A 15,837-nucleotide genomic window follows, 5' to 3' on the forward strand; every position below is an offset into this window, starting at 1 on the left:
CTTACTCTTGCATCAATTTTTCTTTCTCTACTAAATATTTATCAATATACACTTTAAAAACTCAAATGAAATGAAAACTCTTCCTTGATACCTTCCCATATAGTAACTGTCCTGTTTCTGTTTTATACAAAAATACTAAAAAGAGAAAGAAAAGGAAAAAAGAAAGAAAAACAAACTGTATATACTGTGTACATGTGCTGACTTCATTTCCCTCACCTCTTATTCTTTCTTTTTTTTTTTTTTTTGTCAGTTATAGGCCTGAACTCTGGGCCTGGGCGCTATTCCTTAGCTCTTCAGCTCAAGGCTAGCACTCTACCACTTGAGCCACAGTGCCACTTCTGGCTTTTTCTGCTTATGTGGTAACTTAAGAATTGAACCCAGGCCTCATGCATGCAAGGCAAGCACTCTACCACTGAGCCACCTTCCCAGCCCTTCTTATTCTTTCTTAAACCCACTCCAGTGATGCTATCATGCCCACCACTCAATAGAAATTTCTTCTCAAGGTCACTAGTGGTCTCCATATTGCCTAATCCAATTGCTAGTTCTCAATTTTCCTTGAATTTGACCCACTGGCAACATTTGGCACAGTTCATGGCATTATCTTCCTTGGCATACTTTTCATACATTGGCCCCACACACATACCAATTGGTGCTTTCCTTCTTTTTCACTGGTCTTCCCCTCAGTCTCCTTTGCAAATGATCCTCGGCATTCTAACCTCAAAAAGGGTGCCTTTCTCACTTTGTTAGGTTAGTCTTAAAGGTTTGGTCCTCTTCTCTCTATCTTTATTTTATTCCTTAATTGATTTTTTCTTTAATTTTTTAAACTAGGTTTTGAATTTAGGGTCTTAAGCATTCTAAGCACTCTACACCACTTAAGCTACACCACCAGAATATTTTATTTCTTAGACAACCATACATTTCTTAGGCAATCTGGAATGACATTTAACTATTTACTTGAATCTCCACTTGGATATCTAATGAGCGTTTCAGTATTAACAAGATCAAAACCAAACCTTATATTCTACAATAAATACTTCAAACCTATTCCTCCCTTCCACTTGCCTTCCCTTTAACAGAACAAAAGTAATTTCATCCTCCAGTTGCACAGGTCATCCATGACTTTTCTAAAACACACTGCTTCTTGACACCTCCACTCCTAGCCTCAAGTCCAAGCCATCATACACCAGCTCTTTTTCTATACTATTTTATTGTCTCCTAAACTGGACTCCCTTTCCACACAGTATGCCTAGACAGTAGCAGAAGTTCCTTTTCAAACCCAAGTCAGATCAAGTCACTCTATTTCTCAAAACTTGCTGTGATATGCTTTCTCATTCAAAATCAAAAGTCTTGTGACAGCCTACAAATGCTAGCACTCTGCTGACTATCTCATCTCCTCTATCACTCTCCCTTGCAAAGGCAGAGTGTCCCTTACCCAAACTGCTGGGGACAAGATGTGATTGGGAATTTCAGAAATTTTCAGGTTTGGGAATAGTTGCATATATGTAATGACATACCTTAAAGACATGAGCCAGGTCTCAGCATTAAATTCATGTATGACTTTAGTGTGTATGTGTGCTGGAACTGGGGCCTGAACTCAAGGCCTCCCACTCTTGATTGGCTTTTTCACTTATAGCTTGGACTCTACACTTTACCCATGCCTCCATTTCCAGAATTTTGTTGATTAATTGGTAATGAGTCTCATGGACTTTTCTGCACCAGCTAGTTCTGAAACACAATTCTCAGATCTCAGCTAATCTAGGCATGAGCCACCAGTGTCTCACTTATGCTTTATACATATGCTTATACATATATGCTGAAGATAATTTTTGTTGTGTGCTTGAATGGGGCTTGAAATCAGGGCCTTTCACACTTACTTAGCATTTTCCTCAAGACTAGTATTCAACCAGTTGAGCCACATATCCATTTAAAGCATTTTTCTGGATGAGAAAATTTCAGACTTGTCTGCCCAGGCTGGCTTCAAACCGCAGTCCTCAGCTCTCAGCCTCCCAGTAAAGTACAGGCATGATCTACCAGTACCCAACTTCCTGAAGATTATTTTATACAGTATTTTTAGTGTGCCTGTGTTTTGATTTTTGATGCATCACATGAGATAGGTGGCTGAATTTTTCACTTGTGGTGTGACCTTGATGATCAAGAGTTTCAGATTGGTAACTAGTTTTGATTTTGGATCTATAGATTAAAGATGTTCAACCAGTATACATTTTCCTGGCTATGTTAACAGCTTGCTTTCCCTCAAACACATTAAAGCATATTCCTGCACAAGAACATTGAGCTTGCTATTCCTCAACTTGATACTTCACTCTTCAAGTGTATACTTTCTCCCATTATCCTGGCTGAAATGTTACTGTATCAGGGAGACCTTTTCTTACAATAGGAAATCTCTACCCATACTGTCACTCAGAACTATATGATAACTATTAGGAAGACAGAAAATTGGGGAAATGACAGATGGTAAAACAAATTTTACACTTTATGTCAAGCAGTCTGCATCAGAAAGATTTATCCTCCAATTCAGCAGTAGGACGATTTTTCAGACATTATTAAATTTGTTTTGCATGTTCCTTCACAAGTTGAGGTATAAAGTAACATCTATTATAAATACTTTTTTTTTTTTTTTGCCAGTCCTGGGGCTTGAATTGAGGGCCTGGGCACTGTCCCTGAGCTCCTTTTATTCAAGGTTAGCACTCTACTACTTGAGCCACAACGCCACTTTCAGCTTTTTCTGTGTATGTGATACTGAAGAATCAAACCCACTGCTTCATGCATGCTAGGCAAGCACTCTACCCGCAAGCCACATTCCCAGCCCTGTAAATAAAATTTTAAACAAACTTACGGTGCAATAATGGCTCTAGCAGGTCTTTTTGTAGACTGTACTTGTGAAAGCCAACCTTCTAGTTGTGCATTCAGCTGCGGTCCTGTAAAATGACAAAGAACAAAACTGGAGTCAGCAAAGTAATGCATTACAGACAACCATACAGGGCACAAAGCCCTCATTGAACCTATTTTGTACTCAAATAGCTCAATGGGCAGTGAGATCATCATTTTGGATGTTCAGGTTTGAATTTACCAACTACAAGGTTTCTGGAAAGTCATATGGTACGGTAACTATTTATTAGACAAAGCTTGTTTTTGTTAATTTACTCCATAAAACCATCTTCATCCCAGAAAAACAATTATTTATAATTTGAAGTCACATTTAAACCTGGCTTTACTCAATCAATAAAATGGCATCTGAGGAAGAGGCAACATTTTTGTACCCTCGATGATATGACCCTTTCTTCCATCCCCTACTGATACCCTACTCTTATGACAGTAATGACTGTGTCACCTCAAAGATGTCTATTTCAAGTACCTCTCCAGTTCACTCCCAGTTCCTACATTTTTTTTCCCTCTTATCCTTTCTTCATTTCTTGTTTATCCTGAGCTCCAACAACGTATCACTATAGTCCTTCCCTTGTCTGTAGCCTCAGTGCTGTTCCTTTCTCCCTCCATCCATCAAAACAGAGTTTAAAATAAACTTTCATTTAACACTACCTAAAGAGCTAATGAAACAGATGAGAAATAACCATATAAACCTCTAATTTATAAGAAAAATTTCAGGAAACTTTAAGCAGTGCCCAGAAATCATATTACATTAACTTGATGAATTTAGTGTTTCACCTTCAACAGAGAATAATAGCTTCTCTTTTTCTCTTAAGCTTCAAAAACTTTCTTCCATCCCATTGTTACTCCTAGGAAATAAGTAATTCTTTCTATTTTGTCCAATACAAATAATCAGATGTATACTCCAGTCCAGCCTATCATCCTTGTTTGCCAAGTTGTTCCCAGATATATCGCTGTCAGTCCTAAATCCTAGAAATTCAATCCTAAGCAAACAGGATATATTAGTCACCCTCAATTCAAAAAAGAAGGACTTCATCTTTCCACCACTTATTCTGCCCGCTTTCATTCCTGTTTCAACAAACTGTCTTAGATCCTAACAAAAACCATATACTTAGCCTGGAGCCGGTGGCTCACATATATAATCCTAGCTACTCAAGAGGCTGAGAGCTGAGGATTGCTGTTCAAAGCCAGCCCAGGCAGGAAAGTCTGTTAGACTATTTCAATTTAACCACCAAAAAGCCAGAAGTGGAGCTGGCTCAAATGGTAGAGCACTATCCTTGAGCACAAAAAGCTCAGTGCCCAGTTCAAGCCCCACATTGGCACCAGAAGAACACACACACACACACACACACACACACACACACACACACACACACACACAGAGTATCATCCCAATGCTTTGTTTCCTCTCTGTGTGTGTGTGTGCGCGTGCGTGCGCGTGTGTGTGTGGCACGTGCTTGTGCACTTGTTCTGGTGCTTGAACTCAGGGCCTGGGCACTGTCCCTAAGCTTTTTTTTTCCAGGACTATCACTGTACACTGTGCCACAGCTCCACTTCTAGAAGGCTTTTTGGTAGTTATTGGAGATAAAAGTAGCAGACTTTCCTGTCCCCACTGGCTTTGAACAGTGATCCTCAGACCTCAAACTCGAATAGCTAGGATTACAGACATGAGCCACCAGCTTCCAGCTTACCACAATGCTTATTCTAGTCACTTAAATAAACTTTTTCCCTTTAGCTAAAGACACAACTCAATAGTTAGAATGTCAGCATATACAGTGTGAGGATCTAAGTTCAAATACCAGTACTGCCAAAAACACAGATTTGTGTTGGGGTTGGGAATGTGGCTTAATAAAAGCTAGAAGAGGCACTGTGGCTCAAGTGGTAGAATGCTAGCTTTGAGCAAAAGAAGCTCAGGAACAGACCCTGAGTTCAAGCTCCAAGGACTGGCAAAAAAAAAAAAAAGTGTCTCATTAAAATGCAATGCCACCATTACTTTTCCTTCACCTATATCCCATCTCTCTGGCCCTCTTTGTAGGAAATTTTTTTTTTTTTTTTTTTTTTTGGGTCCGGTCGAGGGGCCTGAACTCTGGGCCTGGGCGCTGTCCCTCAGCTCTTCAGCTCAAGACTAGCGCTGTACCACTTGAGCCACAGCGTCACTTCCAGCTTTTTTCTTTTTGCTTATGTGGTGCTGAGGAATCGAACCCAGGGCCGCATGCATGCAAGGCAAGCGCTCTACCACTGAGCCACCTTCCCAGCCCAGGAAATTTTCTCAAAGGGATGTACTTACATACTTCTTCTCTTCCATCCTTTCTATCTTTTTAACTTAAAAAAAAAAATAGATCATTCTATATTGCCCAGGATGGCCCCTAACTCCTGGATTCAACTGATAGTCCTGTCTTAGTCTCATAAGCAATTGGGAAAATAGACACACCACCACTCCCACCTCTGTTTTCAGACTTTTAGTCAATAAATACTATGCATTACAAAAGAATCCTGATAATAATATGAAGTACCGATGTAATACACCTATCACTTTCCTGTCTGCAGATTTTATGGTTGTTTCCACAAATTTTGTTAATAATTATATTGTTAATAGACAATGCTGCAGTTACGAACATGTGTTAAGAGTTTCCCTGGAACCTATCTCAAAGCACTGTATAAAAATATGCATATTCTTTTTTATTTTTTTATTTTCATTTTTTGGTCAGTCGTGGGGCTTGAACTCTGGGCCTGGGCTATTCAGCTCAAGGAGAGCACTCCACCACTTGAGCTACAGCACCACTTCTGGTTTTCTGGCGGGGGATGGGGGGGGGGGGGGAACAGCACAGCGATTGGAGATAAAAGTTTCATGGACTTTCCTTCACAGGGGCTCGATTTGAACCAAGATCCTCAGATCTCAGCCACCTACGATAGGATTAAAGGCGTGAGCCACCGGTGCCCAACTTAAAATATGCATATTCCTAACTCTATTAGAGCACTGCTAATTTACACTAGAGCAAGTGGATCAATCTGTTCTTCAATGTACACATGGACAAATAAAACAAAAATAAGAAGCTTAATTCCACTTACATGCCCCCATGTACTTTTCTGAGAACATTTTCTTTGTTGTTGTTTGTTTTTTTTTGCCGGTTGTGGGAGCCTGAACTCTGGGCCTGGGCGCTGTCCTCAGCTCTTCAGCTCAAGGTTAGTGCTCTACCACTTGAGCCACAGCGCCACTTCTGGCTTTTTCTGCTTATGTGGCGCAGAGGAATCAAACCCAGGGCGTTAGGCATGCAAGGCAAGCGCTCTACCACTGAGCCACCTTCCCAGCCCATGAGAACATTTTCTTTAGAGCACTCATAAACTCTTTCTTAGCCCCTTAGAGATATATGTAAATCTTTCTAAAAGCTAGTTCCATTACCTTTCCTAGGATCTAGTATTCATCTTTTCCCATAAAGGGAAAAAGCTGTTGGCTGGTTGGTTGGCTGACTGATTGGTTTTTGGTGCTAGGAATGAAAGCTAAGGTTTTACAGAAAAATGGAAACTTAAAAAAAAAAGCTAGGGGCTGGGAAGGTGGCTCAGTGGTAGAGCACCTGCCTTGCATGCCTGAGGCCCTGGGTTCGATTCCTCAGCACCACATAAGCAAAAAGAAGAAAGCCGGAAGTGGTGCTGTGGCTCAAGTGGTAGAGCCCTAGCCTTGAGCTGAAGAGCTGAGGGACAGCGCCCAGGCCCAGAGTTCAGGCCCCACAACCAGACCCAAAAACAAAAAACAAAAAAACCAAACAGCTAGCTTCTTCAACTTGCAAAATTACTCCCTATCAACAGATATGAATTTATTTTTTTCTTTGAATAAAGCCAATTCACTAACACAAAATATTCCCCAATTACAAAGAAAATTATGTGTGTCAAACAGTACTCCCAGTCCTCTTTTCTCCAGTACTGTTTACTGTTTATCTTGAAAACTGTGTATAATTGGTTGTACCTGCTTGGCTATATATAAGGGTGAGATCCTACCTGAAAAATAATTAAAGCAAAAAAGTCTAGAGGTGTGGCTTAAGTGATAAAGCACTTATGTATCAAGATCAAGGCCCTAAATTCAATCCCTAGTGCCACCAAAAGCAAAACCATTGTATTGAATACATAAAAAATAAAATGGGCCAGGCCCTGGTGGCTCATACCTGTAATCCTAGCTACTCAGGAGGCTGAGATCTGAGGACTGCGGTTCAAAGCCAACCCCAAGCAGGAAAAGTCTGTGAGACGCTTATCTCCAATTAACTACCTGGAAGTGGTGCTGTAGCTCAAGTGGTAGAGCATTCACCTTTAGCTGAAGAGTTCAGGGACAGTGCTCAGGCCCAGAGTTTAAGCCCCATAACCGACCAAAATAAGTTAAAATGGACAGCCGACCTATAAGTTGCCTAAGTACAATTTTTTTTTAAATCAGTTATAAAATAATGGCATTTATATCTATCATTAAAAATAATAAATCAATTGGACTGAGGACATATCTAAGTGGTAGAGCACCTATATAGGATGCACCAAACTCTGGGTCCAAAACCATGTTCTCAAAATAAATCAACAGCACTTAATCAACTTTCCCCCCAATTTTCTCTCTCTCCTCTCTTTCTCCCCTACCTTTCCTCTCTCCCCTCCCTTTCCTCTCTCTCACAAATGGATTACTGGGAAGTGGACCATAATTAGAGGAGGTAAGTTGCTAAGAACATGCCCTTGGAAGGGGACATCTTGTCCCAGGATCCTCCCATCCTCCCTGTGTGTGTGTGTGTGTGTGTGTGTGTGTGTGTGTGTGTGTGTGTGTGTGTGTGTGTGTGTGTGTGTGTGTGTGTGTGTGTGTGTCTGTCTGTCTGTCTGTCTGTCGTCTGTCTATCTGTCTGTCTCTGTCTCTGTCTGACCATCTGTCTCCCCCCCTTCCCACCCTCAGCCCTGCTTGTCCTGAGGCTTGAACTCAGGGCCTAGGCACTGTCCCTGACCTTTTGTGCTCAAGACTATAACTCTCTACTTTTTCAGCCATAGCTCTATTTCCAGCTTTTGTTTTGGTGTCTAATTGGATATAAGAGTCTCACAGACTTTCCTGCCCAGGCTGGCTTTAAACAGCAAAGTGTTATATGTATGAGACACCGGCACCAGGCCAATTTTCTCATTCTCTGTCTTCTTATGACCACATACTTAAGAGTTCAATGTCATACTATTTACAGTGTAAACTGAAATCTTATTTTTCTAGTTACATCTCAAGGGATGTTTGTTTTTATGTATCTGAGCTCTCCACATAAAAAAAAAAACCAAGCTGTTGGCACAACACACTGGGGATTATAACACAAGAAATGTCACATTAAATATAACCCAGAGCTACACGGTATCAATGTAAAAAAGATGATGAAAAAATTGTTGTAAAGACACAATATTCTTGATATATGCCTCAGATAAGCCAAATCTCAGATTCTGTATTAGCTATTTGTTCACTTAAACATTTTTAATAATTTATTTCCACTTTTAGGTAAACTCTGTAGATAGGACTAAAACTGCATAAGAACATTAACTATTCCAATGAAGAATCCTTAGCATGATCAAGTAGAAATCATTTAACCTTTTCATACGCACTCACGGACTCCCAACCCTATCGGTATTTCACATCTAAAATGAGGCTGCCAGCCTGGAAAGTCAAAGCATGCTATTCTCTCCCTATCATTTACAAAATAATGTGAAAATTGATTTAGCACTTACCTATGTAACAGTCCCTTAACTGGGACTTCATATACCTACCCCTAACTTATTGTTAAGAGAAATTCCTTTAAAAGCTGCCAAATGATGTCAATAAATCCCTCAGTAATTCTCCCAACACCTTATCTATTATAAGATCAAAATATCTTTTTTACTATTTTTCTGATTTAGGAAAAACATGTTCTATATACAACACTGAACACAGATTAGGAAAAGGGCATAACCACACTTATTTTTTAAATAGCCAAAAATCAATATTTTCTAAATTTTCTTCTAGTCTTTAAAATGATAGTTCTAGCCTACTTTTACACCTATCATATTGCATACACCTTTCCCTACAAACTCTTCAAAGATATATAATATTTAGCCATATAATGATATGGCTAAAGAGTTCATGGATCTTGCTTCCTTAAACAATAATATAAAATACTTATCTTGTTACAATTTTTGTGTTATCATACACAATTCTTCAATATGTATCTCTGCTGATATAGCTTCTTCCATATTTAAAATTATTTCCTTGTATTCTCAGAAGATTTTTTTTATTGTGAAAATACTGTACAGAGGGGTTACTTACATGAGCAAGATAATGAGTACAATTCTTATCAAGCATTGTAGCCTCCTCCTTTGTTTCCCCTTTCTCAGAAGATTTCTATGCAAACAAATTAAGTCTAAAATATTCTGAGCTAGGGGTATGGTTCAAAGGGTAGAGAACCTGACTAGCAAGTATGAAGCCTGAAGTTCAAACCTTAGTGATGCCAAAAATATATTTTTAAAGGATTCTGATATATTCAAAAGGTTGCAAAAGTATGTGCCCATTCCTAATACTGCATCATCAATGTTAATGCCTGCTTCATCATAATCCTACCACTCTCCTCAAAATATTTTAAAGGATTAACTCATTTAACTCATAAACTCACTTGATAAAAATTAGAGAGCCCTACCCCGAACTTATATTTGGCACTTCAATCTGATATTTTTCATCAGTTTTAATTTCTAAGAAAAAGGTATTTTGCTGGTAAGGTATTTATTTCCTAATTGCAGCATGCAATTGCAAAATGACTGCTGAATCTTCTTGCCAGATATATGTTATCCCATAGGGGAAAACTACTATCAATCTTACAACACAAGTAAATTTCAGCCCCAAGATTTTATTCCATTATGCTGTTTTAAATTGCCTACAATGGGGGCTGGGAAGTTGGCTCAGTGGTAGAGCGCTTGCCTTGCATGCCTGAGGCCCTGGGTTCGATTCCTCAGCACCATATAAGAAAAAAGAAAAAAGCCGGAAGTGGCATTGTAGCTCAAGTGGTAGATTGCTAGCCTTGAGCTGAAGAGCTGAGGGACAGCGCCCAGGCCCAGAGTTCAGGCCCCACGACTGGACCCAAAAAATAAAAAATAAAAATAAATAAATAAATAAATTGCCTACAATGTTGAGTGGCTCCTTGTCAATAACAGGTGCAAGATTTTTCATCCTTCCAGAAATCACAGTTCTTACTACTATACTAGCCAAGAGGTGACCTACAGATCAGAATCACCTGATGTGTTTACTTATGAAAGATCTTTAGGTCTTACCACAGAGCTGTGTCATCATGATCTCTGAGGATGGCACCAAGTATTTTTAACAAGTCTCCAGGTAACTCTGATACACACTCATTAACATGTGAGGCACGAGTTTTTGTACATGCTAAAACAAAACTACCAGAAACTGGAAGGTCTGTGATGGAGATTTTTCACTGTAATTCATAAATCATTACTCTATTAATAAGCAACAAATAAGCACATAATTTTTCCCCTACTCTGAAGTCATAATTAACTTGCATTGTTTCTCAAAATTTACATGTTTAAGAGCAAGGCACCCATGGCTCATGCTTGTAATCCTAGCTACTCAAGAGGTTGAGATCTGAGGATCTCAGTTTGAAGCCAGCTGGGGCAAAAAAGTCTGTGGGACTCTTATCAGCAATTAAGCATGAAAAAAGCCAGAAATGGAGCTGTGGCTCAAGTGGTAGAGCAGTAGCCTTGAGCAAAAATACTCAGGGACAGAGCCCAGGTCCAAAAGTCAAGCCCCAGGACTAGGAAAACAAAAATTACGTGTTAAAGAGTTCTTTTAAACTCACATCTTTTAATGTCTCTCAAATAACCCTTATGAAAGAGGGGGATGAATTCAGATAATAAAAAACAAGATGACTCACAAGTTTATTATTTCCTAAAGCTTCAGTTTTCATCTAAAACTTTATGACAAAGTCATAGAATAACCAACAATACCCATGTTTTAAAACTCCCCAGCCTTCTTTCATGTTCCTGTGTTTACCATCAGCACAGGGTCAAGTAATCTAATAAGGAATTTATGAGTCTGGATCATACAAAGCAACTACCTGAAGTGACACAAATACTTAAAGTAAGGTCTAAAATACTTCTTAAACAGGAACTTTAGCTAGCATGTTTCTTCTCCATTTCTTTGGACCATAATCTGACAGTTGGTCTGGCAAACCTAGATAATTTGGCATCAGATGCTAAAATATAACCTGTGGGAAAAATAAAACAAGTCTCCCTTATTGGAAAGAACCAGCACTGAGATATCTCTTCCCACACAACCTTCTCACACAATGGCTTAAAATTAAGAGCTTAAGCCGGGCACACCTGTAGTCCTACCTACTCAGGAGGCTAAGATCTGAGGATCGCAGGTCAAAACCAGCGGGGGCAGGAAAGTCAATGAGACTCTTATCTCCAATTAACCACCAGAAAACTGGTGTTCAAGCCCCCATGACTGACAAGAAAAAAATAAAAGAAAAAGAAAAAAGAAAGTGCTTAAAAGATAAAGTTTTATTTTTCATATATTTTTACCACAAAATAGATTTACAGACTTTACCACGTTCTCACTCTCCCTTAAGGGTTTTTATTCACAGAATTTGGTAAGAAAAAGTGGGTCACATGCAACAGACTACACCAAATAAAATATGGTGAGAGCCTGCTAATGAATGCATGTGTGAACTAATAGAACACAAGATCTGAAACAATCTGTGTATCCATGAAAAAAGAAACTAGTTCATGATAAATTATACAGGACGCTATGCATTCACACACAGACTAAAGGAGGGCACTCTTAAGCGATGGTACTCTTAGGGGAGTATAACTCCCCTAAACATTTAAATTACTATTTATCAAAATGAATTCCAAGAAATGGAAACATGGGTTTTTGTGTTGGTGGTGATGGTAGTAGTGTTGTTTGTTTGTGCTTATTTCTGTCTTTTGAGGAGGGATAAGGGGGACACAGAAATAGAAGAAGGGTGAACAAATTTTATCATGCTATTTGGTATACACTATGTGGAAAACGAGCACAACTGGTAGGCAGGCACAGGAGGAGGAAAGAACAGGAAAACGAAAGAAGGGGTGACACTGGCCAAAAAGAAATGCATTCACTATATGATGTATAATAATAACCCTTCCATACAACACATTAATAACAATAAAATTATATGAGAGAGAAAGGGAAGGAAGGAAGGAAGGAAGGAAGGAAGGAAGGAAGGAAGGAAGGAAGGGAGGAAGGGAGGAAGGGAGGAAGGGAGGAAGGGAGGAAGGAAGGAGGGAAGGGAGGAAGGGAGGAAGGGAGGAAGGGAGGAAGGAAGGAGGGAAGGGAGGAAGGGAGGAAGGAAGGAAGGAGGAAAGAAAGGAAGGAAGGAAGGAAGGAAGGAAAGAAGGAAGGAAGGAAGGAAGGAAGGAAGGAAGGAAGGAAGGAAGGAAGGAAGGAAGGAAGGAAGGAAGGAGGAAAGAAAGAAAGGAGGAAAGAAAGAGAGAAAGAAAGAAAGAAAGAGAGAAAGAAAGAAAGAAAGAGAGGAAGGAAGGAACAAAGGAACGAACTAGTTAGCCAAGCACATGTGGCACACATATGTAATATTAGTTATTCAGGAGGCTGAGATCTGAGGATCACAATTCAAACCTAGCCTGAGCAAAAAACTCCATGATACTCTCCATTAAATTATTCAAAAGTAAATAAATAAATAAAGCCGAAGTGGAACTGTGGCTCAAGTGGTAGAGCGATAACCTTGAGCAAAAAACTCTAAGGGACTGCACCCAGGCCCTGAATTCAAGCCAGGACTGATACATTCACACTTCATTCACATGTGTGCGTGCGCGCATACACACAGATACACACACACACAAAGTACATTACAGCAGATCTATATAATAGAACATAAAGCAAAAACAAAAAAAAAAGTTACCCTGGGTGGGCACTAGTGGCTCACGCCTGTAATCCTAAACTACTCAGGAGGCCAAGATCTGAGGATCCCGGTTCAAAGCCAGCCCGGGCAGGAAACTCCATGAGACTCTTTTTTTTTGGGGGGGGGGGGGGGGGTCCGGTTGTGGGGCTTGAACTCTGGGCCTGGGCACTGTCCCTCAGCTCTTCAGCTCAATGCTAGTGCTCTACCACTTGAGCCACAGTGTCACTTCCGGCTTTCTTCTTTTTGCTTATGTGGTGCTGAGGAATCGAACCCAGGGCCTCATGCATGCAAGCAAGCGCTCTACCACTGAGCCACCTTCCCAGCCCTCCATGAGACTCTTATCTCCAATAAACCACTCAAAAAACTGGAAGTGATGCTGTAGCTCCAGTGGTAGAGCGCTAGCCTTGAGCTGAAAAGCTGAGGGACAGTGCCCAGGCCCAGCCTTGAGCTGAAAAATGAGGGACAGTGCCCAGGCCCAGAGTTCAAGCCCCACGACCAACCAAAAAAAGAAAAAAGAAGTAGTGAAGTTCTAGCTCAAGTGGTAGAACACTAGCCACTAGCCTTGGGCAAAAGAAGTACAGGTAAAATGCCCAGGCCCTCATTTCAAATCCCAGGACTATCACCCAAGAAAAAAAAACAAAAAGGGGCTGGGAAGGTGACTCAGTGGTAGAGCGCTTGCCTTGCATGCCTGAGGCCCTGGGTTCGATTCCTCAGCAACACATAAGCAAAAAGAAAAAAAAGGAAGTGGCGCTGTGGCTCAAGTGGTAGAGTGCTAGCCTTGAGCTAAAGAGCTGAGGGACAGCGCCCAGGCCCAGAGTTCAGGCCCCACAACAAGACCCCAAAAAAAAAGATACAGTCATGTAACAGAATATTATAGTCATAATGATGTAAATATATCTTTATTGAAAAAGTCTATCACTACTAAATTTTGCTAACAACAAATTATTGTTATAGTTACCTATTATTAATACATCAAAATAAATAAAACAAAAATGTTAAGAATCTGACTAACAAACACTAAAATATACATCATAATAAACCCAGAGTGAAGAGTAAATGTGTAATCAAACAGTCTCATGAAGTTTCCCTATTAGGAAAAGGGGATATCTGCCTCCTACTCCACTTCCCTAATCCCTGGCAGAATCAAGGAACAAGGAAGCAGTCTAGAAAAAAATAATCAAGCAGAGCACCAGTGGCTCATATCTATAATCTTGGCTACTCAGGAGACTGAGATCTGAGGATAGCAATTTCAAGCCAGCCCTGGCAGGAAAGATCCATGAGACTCCTATCTCCAATTAACCACCAAGAAAAACTGGATGTGGCACTGTAGTTCAAAGTGTTAAGAGCATTAGCCTTGAGTGAAAAAGCTCGGTGACAGAGCCCAGGACCTAAGTTTAAGCCACAGGACTGACAAAAAAAAAAAAGAATCAAGAAATGAGTAAAGACACACCTCACGTTGTAATTCTTCAATGAACAAAATGTAATGGATTCAAAAGTTCTCTTTTTCTTGTCTCAGTTGTCTTAATCAGTCAAGTAAAGATTTGAGCTCTGATTTCTCCAGCACTTACCAGATCAGCTACAGAAGGCAAACTGCCAGTTGAAGTAATTAACTATACCATAATGCAATTCTTGTTTCTAAGCTTTTTGGTGTGGCCTTGTTCGAAATGTTTCATTCAGTAACATTTGTTACTAGCTCATCTGCCTTAAGAATGTTTCTAATTGAGCAACCATAAAATGCAAACAAAAAAAAAATTCACAGCAAGCTCTTCTTTTGTAACTATCCAAAACAAAGACCTCACAAGGACACAAGATGGGACAGAAGCATATAAGATATCAGTTACACAGGAAAGAAAAGGGCAAGCAGGCATGGCAGCAACCCCAATAAAAGTGCGCTCCAGATCTGAGATTGAAGATTTGGAAGGAAACTGAGCTACATAGCTAAACAAAGAAGTTGAGGTCTATGTATCTGCCAAACCCTTTCCATGTTCTTTTGGAAAATTAACAACTAAATTTCTTAATAAATATGTCAATAGAAAACTTAACTTTCGGCTGGGGGCCGGTGGCTCACGCCTGTAATCCTAGCTACTCAGGAGGCTGAGATCTGAGGATCACGGTTCAAAGCCAGCCCCAGCAGGAAAGTCGGTGAAACTCTTTGTTGTTGTTGTTGTTGTTGAGCGTGGGGCCTGAACTCTGAGCCTGGGCGCTGTCCCTCAGCTCTTCAGCTCAAGGCTAGCGCTCTACCACTTGAGCCACAGCGCCACTTCCGGCTTTTTTTTTCTTTTTGCTTATGGGGTGCTGAGAATCGAACCCAGGGCCTCATGCATGTAAGGTAAGCGCTCTACCACTGAGCCACCTTCCCAGCCCCGCCCTGTGAAACTCTTATCTCCAATAAACCGCCAGAAAACCTGAAGTGGCGCTGTAGCTCAAGTGGTAGAGCACTGGCCTTGAGCTGAAGAGCTGAGGGACAGTGCCCAGGCCCAGAGTTCAAGCCTCACGATTGACAAAAAAAAAAAAAGAACCATAAGATTTCAGTCATTTGACTAACTAAGGTAGTAAAGACAAGAAAAAGGATAGGTCACCTAAAAGTAGATGGACTGCTAATTAACAGCACAAACCCTGAAAAAGTTCATCTTGGGGAATAATACTGAAAACCCTAAAACTAATTCTGACACTGCAGAAGCTTCCATGGAAGAGGTCAAACACTATCTCTGATGTCATCTGTGATGTACACCTATGCTCTTTCTCACCAGCACTAAACTCCAGCACTTCTTCAGGTCTGGAAAAAGCATTTCAATGCAAGCCAAGAACATTACCAAGCTAAGAACTGATTTACATTTCATCATTGAATTGACAATAGTTAGGATTTTTACTGACAAGAAAGGTCTTTTTTTTAATCTACTAATCTACTAATAACAAAAAATATTATTAACACTGAGAATTCTACACTGAGTTTCGGTGCTGATGAGTTTCTGTTGCCATTGTAGATAACAGACTTATTCCAAGG

The 15,837-nt window shown here is 40.2% G+C and overlaps 1 protein-coding gene across 1 annotated transcript in view; it reads right to left on the reverse strand.

Moving 5' to 3' along the window:
• Memo1 (mediator of cell motility 1) overlaps positions 1–15,837 on the reverse strand; it is a 110,218-nt gene that overhangs the window by 60,401 nt on the left and 33,980 nt on the right. Inside the window, exon 2 of the mRNA XM_042696658.1 lies at positions 2,855–2,936. Within this exon, the coding sequence (XP_042552592.1) occupies positions 2,855–2,936 (82 nt within the window). The remainder of the gene's footprint in view (positions 1–2,854; positions 2,937–15,837) is intronic.

Source organism: Dipodomys spectabilis, unplaced genomic scaffold (genome assembly GCF_019054845.1).
Source record: "Dipodomys spectabilis isolate Male_0828 unplaced genomic scaffold, ASM1905484v1 ptg000210l, whole genome shotgun sequence".
NCBI lineage: Eukaryota > Metazoa > Chordata > Mammalia > Rodentia > Heteromyidae > Dipodomys > Dipodomys spectabilis.